Source organism: Vicugna pacos, chromosome 4, assembly GCF_048564905.1.
Source record: "Vicugna pacos chromosome 4, VicPac4, whole genome shotgun sequence".
NCBI classification, from domain to species: Eukaryota; Metazoa; Chordata; class Mammalia; order Artiodactyla; family Camelidae; genus Vicugna; species Vicugna pacos.
In genome coordinates this window covers 74,586,344-74,599,318 of record NC_132990.1, presented here as the reverse complement: position 1 = coordinate 74,599,318, position 12,975 = coordinate 74,586,344, and the positions used below count along the sequence as shown (strand labels likewise).

At 55.0% G+C, this 12,975-nt stretch overlaps 1 protein-coding gene across 1 annotated transcript in view; it reads right to left on the bottom strand.

Annotated features, from left to right (window-relative positions):
* Nucleotides 1-6,541, bottom strand: part of NCS1 (neuronal calcium sensor 1) — a 46,408-nt gene extending 39,867 nt beyond the window's left edge. The window contains exon 1 of the mRNA XM_072960290.1: nucleotides 5,868-6,541. Coding sequence (XP_072816391.1) covers nucleotides 5,868-5,931 — 64 coding nt within the window. The 5' untranslated portion in view covers nucleotides 5,932-6,541. The remainder of the gene's footprint in view (nucleotides 1-5,867) is intronic.
* Nucleotides 6,542-12,975: the final 6,434 nt, after the last annotated feature.

Here is a 12,975-nt window from a genome sequence, read left to right as displayed (position 1 = left end):
TTATACTGAAGAGAAAAAAGCAACCTAACTGTCCAAGGGCAGGGGATTAAATAAAATACGCTGCATTTATGTGACGCATCATTTTAAAAAACCATGTTTTAGAAGAATAGTTAATGACGTGGGCAAACATTACAACTGTCAGATTTTTAAAAGTTAAAAAGTATACAATCCCAAACTTACAAGGTAATGAAATCTCTGCACCACGTCCTATAGAGTCTTCCTCCTAAATATATCCAGGCCCTGTCTATGACATCATCCCCACCAGTGCCCTCAGTTCATCACCGCGATCACTCAGCCTCAGTTACAAGCCCCTCCTCCAATCTGTTCTTGGTCTACAGGCTAGAATGCTACCCAAACCCAAATCTAACGTACCTCTGCCACCTCCATGCATGGACTCCCTGCCCATCTCGGAAAATGTCCAAATCCCTTCCCACGGCCTTTGGGGCCCTTGGTGAGGGATGGAGTGAGCCCGGCCTACCAGTCAGCTGCATTGCTCACTGCTGTGACCTGCCCCAGAGGGGCTCGGGCCTAGCTTTGGGAGCAGAGGAAGCTGGGTCCAATCCCAAGGCCACAGCCAGGAGAAAGTGCTCTCACCTGACACTCTGAGATGTGAGATGCCAGAACTCTCTGGGGTGGGGGTGGGGACGGATGGAGCTGGGGGAGGCAGAAAGAGCTGGAACAGGTGCGAGAAGGAGGCCTGGGCTCTGGGATCCGGGGGGTCCCTGCTCCTCTCCAGCCTCTGCTTCTCTCAACAAGGGGTGGGCCCTAAACCACAGGTCCCGTCCTGCCCTAGAGGACAGAGGACTTGCCTCCAAGGACCAGCTGCCACCAGGAGACGTTTCAAGAGTCCCCTGAGAACCAGGCACCATGCAAAACTCTTCAAGTGCACTGAATCCTTCCATCTCTGGGGCCCCTGAGATGCCCATTTTCCAGAGGAGGAAAGTAGGGCTCAATGAGATGGGGCTTGCCCAAGGAAAGGGCCAGAACCCCAGCACATCTGGCTCCCAAGGTCAGTTTCACTCCCTGAGATTCTGTGGTTGAATAGCCCCATTCCCCTTCTAGTCCACGCTCTGGACCTCAAAGCACTCTCCCCTTTTGGTCCTCAGAGTCACATGGGCAGCAACTGCAGATGAACAAACTGGTGCACAGAGAGGGTCAGTGACTCGCCCAAGATCACAGAGCTCAGAGTGAGGACCCAGCCCCATTCTCCAGGATATTAAGTGCAACAGACTTGATGTTTCTTGCCCCGATGCCCAAACTCACTTTAAGAGTCTAACCTCGATTCCTCTTGCTGCTGCTCTGTTTAGCATTCAGTGGAGTCAGGGCGTGGGCCCCCTCGGTCTTACCCACATGCACACAGGCTACACAGGGATTGCGGAAACCACCTCCCTCCCTCAGAGCCTTCCCCCTCCTGAGTGGCTTATTCCTCGTCTGGTTGTGGGCCCTTCACACTCCAAACCTCTCATTTATCTTAAGATGGGTGCCAGATACTGCCTCCCCCCAAGGCAATGTCTTGCCCCATCTGGTCAAGCAGAGTTGGGTGGGGGAAGGGACAATCAGAGACTATTCCTTATCCTATAGGAAGGGACCCTCGTGGGACCCTTCCCAAAGCCAGAGAGACTGGAGATATCCAGCATCTCTCAACCAGACTCCGGACCCCAAGCAGAGGTCCCCCCTCTCTGCTCTGGGTCGCAGAGGCCTTAGCTACTGGTTACCCCGACCTCCCATCCAGATGCTCCTCCCTCCACCATTCCGGGCATCAGGGGAAAAGGCCAGAGACTGAAGGTTGGCCAGCAAGGTCAAGGCAGAGCCTGGGCTGACCAAGAGAGACAGGGAGGAAGCGACCTCCTCTGAGTCCTCGACGTAGGGTCCGAGGGGGAAGCCATGAACACCATGGGGAGAGAACAGGGAGGGAGGGAGGGAGGGTGGAGGGTTCTGCCTCTTGGGGCTGCCTGGCTTTGGCCCAGAAGCCTTTAAACGGTTACAGTTCAGACCACGACAAATGGCTTGAGCCCCACAGGCTCGGTTTTTCGAACGACCTGGCTGGTTTCCACTTGAGGGCAGGAATTACATCTCTCTGGTTCACATCTGCATCTCTGTGCTCAGCACAGAATGAGCATTCAATGAACAGCAGGTCAGGGCAGCCTCAAAGTTAACAAGTGGGGACGGGGGAAGACTACAGCATGTGAAATCAGAATCTGCTAAGATTCAGACAATCCAAAGGTCCCCCATTTCTAGCCTCCTGTGCACCAGGCACAAAGACCAGGGCAGTAGGAAGGTTCCTCTGTGGAGAGATGAACTTCACCCGCAAGACAGATTTACGACCAGTTCAAGATGGAGCCAAACTGTGCGGTCCAAACAATGTTAACAACGATCGCTAACATGCATCCCTGCATCCCTGACAAGTGTGTGTCACGTATTAAGGACCCCTTACCAATCACCTCATCTTATTCTGTATGTTTTGAAGATTTTTAGATCTATGGCCAATCTTTTTTTTTTCTTCGGCGGGAAGAGGTAATTAGGTTTATTTATTTATTTAGTTTTTGATGGCGGTATTGGGGATTGAACCCAGGACATCGTGCATACTAGGCAAGCAGTCTACCACTGAGCTACACCTTCCCCTCAACCTCATCTTATACCATATGCGAATCATCTTGTTGCCTCTTCACATGCCCCCAGAGTCAGGTACTGCGAGCACACCCATTTTGCAGATGAGGAAGCTGAGGTTCAGTTAGGTGAAGGGCTCGCTCGTCCCATTGCCGGGGCACAAGGGATGACAATACCCTTATCAACAAGCTGGGAAAAAAGTGGGCCAGACCCAACAGGAACCAGGCTGCTGGTCACACTGAGCACTGCTGTCTGATTCCTAGCTGAGCAAAGCCTCCATCTCTCACAAACCTCTTGCTGCTCTTGGATGTGAACTGTGCCAGGAAGGGTGAGGATTGGGTTACGGGGCACTGACGACTTACAAAATCTTATCTGCAAGGAGGAAAAAAATCTGCTCTGCAGTGTTAAGCCTGAATGATGGAGGGTTTTAGCCAAGCTGAATCCAGATGTGTCCAGGGAGAGTCACCCAGCTGGAACTTCGAGACCTCCTCCCGCTTCCTCACGCACACACACAGACCACCAAGATGGTCTTCTCCCGAGAGCAGGAGAATCACCACCAGGGATGGGAGCCAGCACTGACTCCGGTGTGAACATCTGGGGCTCCCCCCTGAGCCCCACTTGGCGTTGTGGCTGGCTGTGGGACACCTGAGGTGCCTAGGACACCAGAAGAAGTTCACACCTTCCTGGACCCCCAGAACCAGCTGTGGGTCTTCAGCTGGGACTCTTGGGAATCAAGATCTGCTTGACAAACACTCATCAAGATACAAATTCCTGGGCCCCGCCCAGACTCTAAGAGTGGGAAGCCCGGGAGGGCAACCAGACTCAGGCAGGTGATATTTAACTGGCTCTCCAGGAGATTCTGACATCTGAGAGTCCTCCCTAAGCGCTCCTCTCTTGACCCCAGACAACACACAGAATCCCTTAAACAAAGAGCAGATGGTTCTACTCCCCGTCACAAGGAGGCCCATCTGGGGCCTTAGAACAGGCTGGAGGTTTTCTCTCCTGTTCCTGCTGGGAGACTTTTCATTCAACAGATACTTGCAGACCTACTAAGTGCCAGCACAACCAGACAAACACCTGCCCTGAGGGCGCTGACATCAGCAAGGGAGACAGACAGGAGGTCTGTGAACTCACCACCACCCCCATCAGCCCAAACCCAGAAAGAGCTCTACAGAGAAGTACCCAGATGTCTCCCTCATCGAGACTGTTCCACGTGTCCAAAGGACTTTAAAAATAGCCCAGCCCAGCCCAGCCCCACGGGGCTGGCTCCTAACAAGGCTTTGTTGACTCAACTTCTCCCAAAGTTGATAGATCTGCCTGGAGAGAGAGGAATGGACAAAATGACCCCCGAGCGCATTCACACCCAAAGTCCAGCTTCACAGGCTTAGAGCAGAAATCAGAAAGGGACACACAGGAGAAAAGCCCCTCTGGACTTCTCAGCGTGATCTCTGAGGTCTTGCAAGCGGCATAATTTTGTAGCCAGACAGACCTGAGTTCGAGTCCTGGCACCGCCCCATGACAGATGGGGGATCTCAGGTGGTGGGACCACTGTGAGGACTGAATATGACAGTGATGTGAGGAGCTCGGCGTGCGACGTCTCTGGAAGCAGGAGACCTGGCTCCGCTCAGCTCACAGGTAGCTCCCCGCATCCCCACAATGGAGACACCCCTCCTTTTGAAACCCACTGTGTCCCCTGCCTCCCCAAGCACAGGGGCCCGGGAAGTCCAGTGTGCAGCCTGCCTGCTGACAGCTATGGGAACCCAAAGGAGGCCCAGCAAATTGCACAAAACAGCAGCGGGAAGGGCTGCCCGCCCACCTCGGAGAAAGGGTAAGGGCAGCAAGGACAGAGTCTCTGGTCCTCAGAGCCTTACCCCTTTGAGAAGCAGCTACTGGAATGTGAGCGCCCTGCTGCAGAATTCCACTGGAGAAGGGCCAGTACCTCTCAGCAGACTAGCACCCACTCAGGAGGGCCCCCTTCGTTCCAAGCACATGGGGGTGAGGGGCACAGAGCCGAAGTGTGGGTTTGGACAGACCTGCAAACGTGCCCGGAAGACCAATGGAGCGGAGGGGAAGGGGGGAGCAGAGGTTGTGCAATGCACCACCAGAAGCTGCCTCCCAAGCCTCCATCAACGCTTGGGGCTGGCGGTCAATCCATCACCTCCAGGGAGGGTGCAGAGCGCCTGGACCCACATAGCTGCCCAAGTACAGGTTCTGAATCCCAACACAGCTCAGAGCCCCTGCTTCCTTCCAAGTCAGATACCCAGGCAGAAGCCCTTGCAGACCACTGGCAGTCCTTCTCCCCATCCCCCAAAAGAAAGGCTGTGTGGTCAGGACCCCCGGTGCCATTAACCCCTGGCATGCTGGGGCATCTCCCAAGAGGCTTTCAGGGAAGGGAGAAGCCTGGTATGGAGAAACTGAAGATGTGAGGAGACTGGAGAGTTGTGAAGTTGGGCAAGTGGAGACAGATCTGGGGAGATCTGAAATTGACAGACCCTCCTCTCAGGGGTGCCCCGGACGGTTAAATAATGAGATCCACCAGATGACCCAGGGCTGTAGAAACCCATTCTCCAGTCCGGCAGACAAACAGAGACCTGGGGAGGTGAAATCAGAGCCAGGAGAATTCAGCCTGTAAATCCTGCAGGCAACAGGATGCGCCCAGGACCCTTCGCCGCCACCGCTGCCACGAGCTCTCTGACAAGTCTCGCTCGCCACCCCCCACACACGATCAGGGCCAGGGAGGGGGAGACAGGCCAACCTCGCAGCGGCGGCGGCATCGTGATGCATGAATCACCCGCCCCACCGCGCTCGTGCCAGTCGGCTGCGCGGAACCGGAGCCACCTCGCAACCAGGCGCCCCCTCCCCGGCCCACCGCCCCCTGCCCTGGCGCACCCCTGCCCTTTTGGACAGCTCTGCATAAGAGGGCGCCGCGGGCGGGCTGGGCTTTCCCTCCGGGCCTGGGGGTGGCCCCGCGCACGCTGACAGGCGGCACACGTCCCGGGCGAGCGTTGTGGCGGGGTGGGGGGGTAGAACAATAGGGCCAGGTGTGGGGCTGGGGGCGGGCCGGGAGCTTCCGAGGGACCCGGCGCGGGGGCAGGGCAGGGAATGACAGAGGGAAGGTGGCCGCTTTGAGGGGAGCGGAGAGCCTGCCCCAGCAGAGGCGGGAGGTGGGGGGGGTGGAGGACCGCGCGTTGGGGGAGGGGCGCGAGGGGGCGGCGGGAGCGGCCGGGAGCAGGGGCGGGGGGCCCGGCGCGCGCACTCACAGTAGGTTTTCCTGGTCAGCTCCTCCACAACTTCGGGCTTCAACTTGCTGTTGGATTTCCCCATCCTCAGCGGCCGCGGCCCCCCGCGCCCCGGGCCGGACCCCGTCGGGGCGCCCAGCGAGAGCGGCTGGGCCGGCGCGGGCCGGGGCGGGGCGCGCGGGGGCCCGGCGGGCCGGGCTGGGCCGAGCCGGGGCCGCGCCTTTGTCTGCGCTGGGCCCGCGGGCCCGGGGCGCGGGGCTCCGGCGCGCGGGGCTGCGCGGCTGGCGACGCGGAGCCCGGGGTGCGGGGCAGGCGCTCGGCAGGCCCGGGCCGTCCGGCCGCCGCCCTCTCCGGGCGCCGCGGCGCGGAGCTGCGCTGGGCTGGGCGCCGACGCGGCCGCGGTGTCGCCGCGGTCGTCCCTGGTTACTGAGCTCCGCGGCACATGCTCGCTGCTGCGCTCCCTCTCGCCGCCGCCCCTGCGCTCCCCGCCTCCCGCCTCCCGCCCGCACCGGCGCGCCAGGGGTGGACCCGGAGCCGCCACTCAGCGCCCGGCGCCACCTCCCGCCCCGCACCCGCCCGGCCGGGCCTGCGCCCGCGGAACGGCGGCCCCGCGAGCACCGAGCCGGGTCCGCGAAGGGGCGCCCCGAGCCTCATCGGCCCCTGGGCGGGAAGGCAGGTCACCCCCGCCGCTTCCCTCGCTGGGATCCCCGGCGCTCCGAGCCTCCCCCTCCCACCCCAAAGGGCGGAGCCGGGCGGGGGAGGGCCCGGAAGATCTGAAGTGAATGAGGCCGAGTCTCTGCCCTGCGAAATTCATTCATTCGGCACCGATTTGTGGATTTGTGGATTTGTGGGCGCCGGGATGCCAGCAGAACAGGCGCGGTCCCAGCCCTCACGGGGAGGGGTCGGGAGAGGCAAGGACAGGGCCCTGCAGGATGTCACGTGTTGTGGTGGGGGGCACCTACCGCGGCCTGCAGAAGGTGACCTCCAAGCCCAGGGGGAGGGAGGGAGGCTGGCTGGGAACGTGGTCAAGGCCCAGACAACCTGCAGGAAGGAAGGAGGCCTGAACCCCAGAGAGAGCCCCTGTCCTTGCAGGCAGCGGGAAGGTGTGAGGCCCGAAAGAATGGGGAGAGCCAGTGGGGGCAGGCGTGCCCTCTCCCGGAGGAGCTGGGCCTCTGCGATTTAAGCAGGGAGGTAACGGTCAGATCTGCCTTCTCTGCTTCCCTGCCTGAGCGTGAAGGGGCTTTGTGGCCCAGACTAGTGGTGTTGGCTCTACCTGAATGCTCGGAGGCAAGGGACGGGGGGGCAGGGTATAGTGGCAAGGGTAAGGGTCTACATGACCTTCCCCGGCCACCCCATCTACAGTGTCAGCATGTTGGGACCACTCCTGTCCGTTCCCCAGCATCCATCACAGACCACACTTCATGTCCGTTTTATTGGTTGTGTTTTGCTATCTCCTCCACTAGAGCATGAGCCCCCAAGGGCAGGAATTCTTGACTTATTTGTAGTTGTATCTCCAACCCCTAGAAGGCACCTGACTTGCAGTGGCCACTTAGCAAACCTCCGAATGAGGGAGGGGCGACACCGGTGCTGGCGGCCTGGGGGTGCACAGAGCACGGCAGGAAGGGGCAGCCCTCCCTCAGGGCCCGCAGGGATGAGGTGGTGGGCATGGTGGGCAGTGTCTTCTTGTCCCCACTTCGGCCCAGTATTCAGACCTCAGGGCATCCAGCAAGCACAGAGGAACTGGGGAGACCAAGAAACCCTGCTTCTCAGCCCCTCAGTGCTTCCTCCAACCTCCAGGCATGCCCGAGTCCAGCTTCTCCCCTGAAGGCCTTGCCTGGGTCAAGCCTCAGGCCCCGGGAAGCCTTCAGGTGGGGTACACTTGCTGACCTGCTGAAGCCCATTCTGTAAAGGAAGTGGGGAGGTCACAAACCCCAAGAACTGGGACTGACTCACAGTTGGAGGGACCTGGTTTAGACCTGGAAACAGGATGTCCCAACGGTGAGAACTGACTCCGAATGGACACCCAGGAGGGACCCATGGGGAGGTCCTCGGAGCTGGTCTGACCAGCCTGAGTGTCGTGCCTGGGAGCAGGGGAGCCAGCATGGGGACCAAGGCCTGGTCAGGATGACAGTGATAGGGGTAGCCCTGCAGAAATCCAGGTGCTTCTCCTGGGCCTATTCCTTGCCCACAGCCCACGTGCCAGGCACTGTGCTGGGCAATGCGGACACTGCCATGACCAACATGATCCATTTCCTTAGGGAGTGCAAGGACCTCCCCCCTCCTCTGCCTGCCCCACGGGGGTCCCCAGATTACACTGATGACAAATGCCATGAAAGGAACACAGGGGGCGCTGGGGAAACGTGCACAGAAACTGCGGGGTGGGGGGCAGGGAGGTTCCTGGGGGCTTCACAGATTCACTGTCATTCAGCAATTTGCTGAGTACCTACTATGTGCCGGGCTGTGGTGGAGCTTACAGTTAGTATGAAGAGAGGGATAAACAATAAACAATGGACCCAGAGGTGATCATACTAAAAAGTCAGAGAAAGACAAATATCACACGACATCACTTATATGTGGAATCTAAAAAAAAATGATACAAATGAACTTATTTACAAAATAGAAACAGACTCACAGAGAAAACAAACTTATGGTTACCAGGGAAGAAAGGGTGGGGGGAAGGATAAATTAGGAGTTTGGGATTAACAGATACACGCTACCATATATAAAATAAACAGCAAGGACCTATCGTATAGCACAGGAAACTATATTCAATATCTTATAATAATCTATAATGGAAAAGAATCTGAAAAAGAACACATATATGTGTAACTAAATCACTTTTCTGTACACCTGAAGCCAACACAACATTGTAAATCAACTATACTTCAATTTTTTTAATTAAAAACTTTTTGAATAAGCAAAATTCATGAGTAAAATATATCATGTCAGAAGTGAAAACATAACAATAAGGCAGGGAAGTGGGTGCGAAGTGCTGGGGTGGGAGGTGTGAGGTGTTTAATGGCAGGGAAGCCTCACGCAGGAGGCACTATTTGGACAAGGGCCTGAACGGCGGACGACCTGGCCAGGGTCCGCAGTGGAGCCCTGCTGGCCTGTGTGCGGGAGATGAGATCAGACTCCGAGATGTGCTGGTATTTCGCAGGATGTGTGCACTGACTCCAGGCAGGCGGGCTGGAAACAGGGACCTCTGGCAGGTCAGTGCATCATCAGCCGGGGTGGCGGGTCCTGCGCAGCAGGGAGGTCGCGGAGAGAACCAGTTAGACTCGGGTTATATTTTGAAGATAGCCGTGACAGGGTAGCCAAATGAACTGGGTGGGGCTGTGAGACAAAGAGAGAAAGGAGTGAAGGCCAAGGCCAAGGATTTTGACCTGAGCCACTGCAAGAATGGTTTCCATTTGCTACAGTGGGGAGTGGGCAGGTTTGGAGGCGGGAAGAGCAGGAATCTGGTTCTGGACGACTAAAGTGTAGGATCCTTATGAGCCGTCCAAGTGGCAACGCGAGGAAGCAGGTGATCCCAGCCCCTGGAGTTCACAGACAGGGCCAGGCTGCAGGGATCAGCTGGGAGTCATTCTACTAGAGATGGAATTTAAAACACTGCGACAGCATAAGGTCACTAAGGGAGTGAGTGTAGATGAGAACTGAGCCCCAGGGACACAGGTCAGGGAGACAGAGCGGGGCCGGTGGCGAAGTAGGAAGAGCGCAAGGAGGGTGGGGTGCCCTGTAAGTCCCTGGAAGGAGGGAAGAATGCATTTTAGGAAGAGGGAGAGACACAGGAGCTGGTCGGGCAAGGATGGGCAGAGTGTTCTGGGCCCCCATGTTATGGGGACAGCCTTACCCTCTTTCCTGACCTAGATTTCAGCCCAGAGGGTCCCCTGCCCACATCCAAATGCCTTACCCAGAGCCACGCCAGACTAAGCACTCAGATCCACTCTCTGACGCCCTGGTTGTTCTCCTGGTGGTTCTGGTTCTTTCTGCCACAGGAGTTTGGTGTTTTTAATGTGAAGGAAAATGTGTGGACAGGCTTTACGCCAGGGTTTCACAACCGGATTCCCATGTTCAGAGGCTCCTTCTGGCTGCTGTGGACTGGAGGGGACAGAGTCAAGGCTCAGAGGCCGGGAAGGAGCCAGGGAATTTGAGTGGCAACTGATTAGATGGGGGCTGGGGGATGAGGGAGAGAAAGGGACCAAATGGACCCCTGGTTAGAGGTGTGGCAAGGAGCAGATCATAAACCAGTGCACTTAGAATAATCGAATTAGCTACCTACCTGTGTAGACAGCAGTCCAAAGGGTAAACCTTCAAGGTGTTATGGCAATTGGTGCCTGTATAGGTGGGATTACAAGCATTTTCCTTCCTTTTTCTTTTTTTGTTTGTATCGCTCTTTTTTTCTTTCATTTATTTTTTTACATTGAAGTATAGTTGATTTACAATGTTGTGTTAGTTTCTGGTGTACAGCATAGTGATTCAGTTATACATATGTTTCTTTTCAGTCTTTTTCATTATAGGCTGTTATACATCATTTAGTTTTCTTCTCTCATCTGTATTTTTGCTTGCATTTAAAAAAATTGGGATGTAATCCACATGACATGAATTCACCATTTTAAAGTATACAATTCAGAGTTTTAGTATATTCCCTAGGTTGTGCAACCATCCCCATCATCTAATTTCAGAATCTCTCTCCTCTGTTCTGTATACACTGTTTTCTACAACTAAACACATTGCTTTGGAGCAAATAAATAAGAAAGATATTTAATCAAATCATTTGCTCATCAGCGGGTAGCCTGAGGGAGACGCCTTCCTGAGTCAGCCACCAGACCTCGTGGAGACCCTCATGGCCAGGCCTCCCTCCAGACGTGGTGGTGAATCTGAAAGAGGTGGCGGCACTGCCTGGGAATCTGCATTTAATCCAGCCTCCCCAGCCTCTAGTCCTCCCCCTTGCCTTTCAGCAGAGTCCCAGCTCTCGTGTTATAAGCTCGCTGGGAGACTGACACCAGAAGCTTGCTCAGTAGTTCTTCCAGAAAGCTCGCGGGGGAGCGAGGCGTGACACGCACATGGTGGGCAGAGTCTGGATTAAAGAACCCCCTAGGTCACTGCATCCTGGGTGTCAGAGGCCTCCCCTGCGGAATCAGCAGCTCCACCCTGATCTCCTCTAAGTCTTAGTCCATGTGTTCAGTGCCTTAGGGGCTGGGTCCACTTGAATGTCCCAGAGGCACCCAAACTCATCAAGACAGAAACATAACTTACCCCTTCCTCCCCTCAAAAGAATCTTCTCCCCTTGGCAAATGGTCCCTCCCATACTCAGTGGCTCCCATCAGAAATTTGGAATATCTTAAACTCTTCCTTCTCCCCAGGAACCCCACCCTCTCGATCCATCAGCCCCACCCAGTCCATTGGATTTCCTACTCCCTAAATAGCCTTCAGAGCTTAACACTTTTCTTCATCCTCAGCCCTCCTCACAACAGGGATCATCCAGCTACTGCCCTCTCTCAAAGCCACTGTCTCCTGCCTCATCTCTTGGTTCCCCTAACAAGCTGTTACCCTCCTGGTGCTGCCCTCCCTCCTCCTCCCTCCCATGACTGCCTGACCCTGCAATGTCCAGCACGGAAACCCCTCCCACACACGCAGCCGCCGCCGAGCGCTTGAGATGCGGCCAGTCCCGGTGGAGACGTGCTCCGTGCAGGAAGCGCTCCGGGTTCCAGAGGTTCAGACAAAACACAAAGAATGAAGAAACTCTCATTCATGTATTTAAAAAATTTGGTTACGTATTAAACTGATACTATTTCAGATATAACAGGCGAAATACGTTATTAAAATTAATTCCACCTAAGGTTTTAAAATGAGCCCACTGGAAAATTTAAAATTCCACATGTGGCAACATTATATTTCTATGGGACGGTGCTGTCTTGGATATCTCTTCCAGACTCCACTTAAACACCACCTGCATGGAGCCTTCCCGGGGTCCCACAGGTGAGTGCTGGTCCCCCTGGTGAGCATCTACCCACTGGCACCCGGTCCTGGGCTTCGCTGCACTTTTTGTGATTTAAGGAGGTGTATCCCCAGGAAGTCCTCTCCATTCCTGCAGGTCAGGGGGCTGCAAATGGGGGCTGCCTGGATACAGTCCGATACTGGAGGGGGGGGGGGTGTTGGCATTTGGCCCAGTGGAGGAGGGGAGGAAAAGGGGTCCCAATGGACCCCCAGCATGCAGCATGCGCCCTGAGGCCCAGGTTTAGGCTTGGTCCTGTCCCTCATACGCTGTGTGGCCTTTGACAGACCACTTCCCATCTCAAAGGTGAAGCTGATCTTCTCATAGGGGGAGGGTTTATAAGGATCAGAAATGTTTTGTACAAGCACACAACAGAGAGTTAGTATCTTTAACCCCCCCTAAGAACTTTTTAAGCTAGTAAGAAAAATATGAATACTTACTAGAAATTGGGGGAAGGACTCAAAGGGGTGATAGGCCTAGCAAATGACAGCCTCTAGTCAGCACAGACGCTGTCCCTTACAACTCACCGAAGAAGCAAAAACACAATTAGGGAAAACAAAGTCAATGACTCTAACCCAGTGTTGGCAAAGGAGGGAGAAAACAGGCATCCGGACACCGCCAGGCAGGGTGTGAGTTGGTGCAAACTTTCTGAAGAGCATTTTGGCAGGAAATATCCATGTTCCCCACCTCAGCCATCCCACTTCTAGGAAATTATCCTAAGCCAACAATGAGAGCTCTATACAGGTGTTCAGCTTCAAAGATGTTACTGTGGCAGCGTTCATAACAATAACAACAAAAATGGAAACAACTTACACATCCAGAAATAAGGGATTTGTCTACCCAATATGGTGGGATCTTGGACAACAATATTAAATGACAGCATGGATGGAAATCTACTCACATGAGATAGATCTGTTAAGAGATGGATCTGTTAAGGAGCACAAAAAAGATTTCCAAAACTTTTAGGATGACCCCAACTGAGTGATGAAAAAAATCTGTGTTCATTTTTTTTTAAGTTGAATCATTTTTTTCTCCAAATTACAAAAACACTGTCAAAAGTGTTGAATCCAGGATCTCCTAAAGAAAAAACAGTCTCAGTGGTATGTATGTCCTGTACAGAAAAGGGTCTGG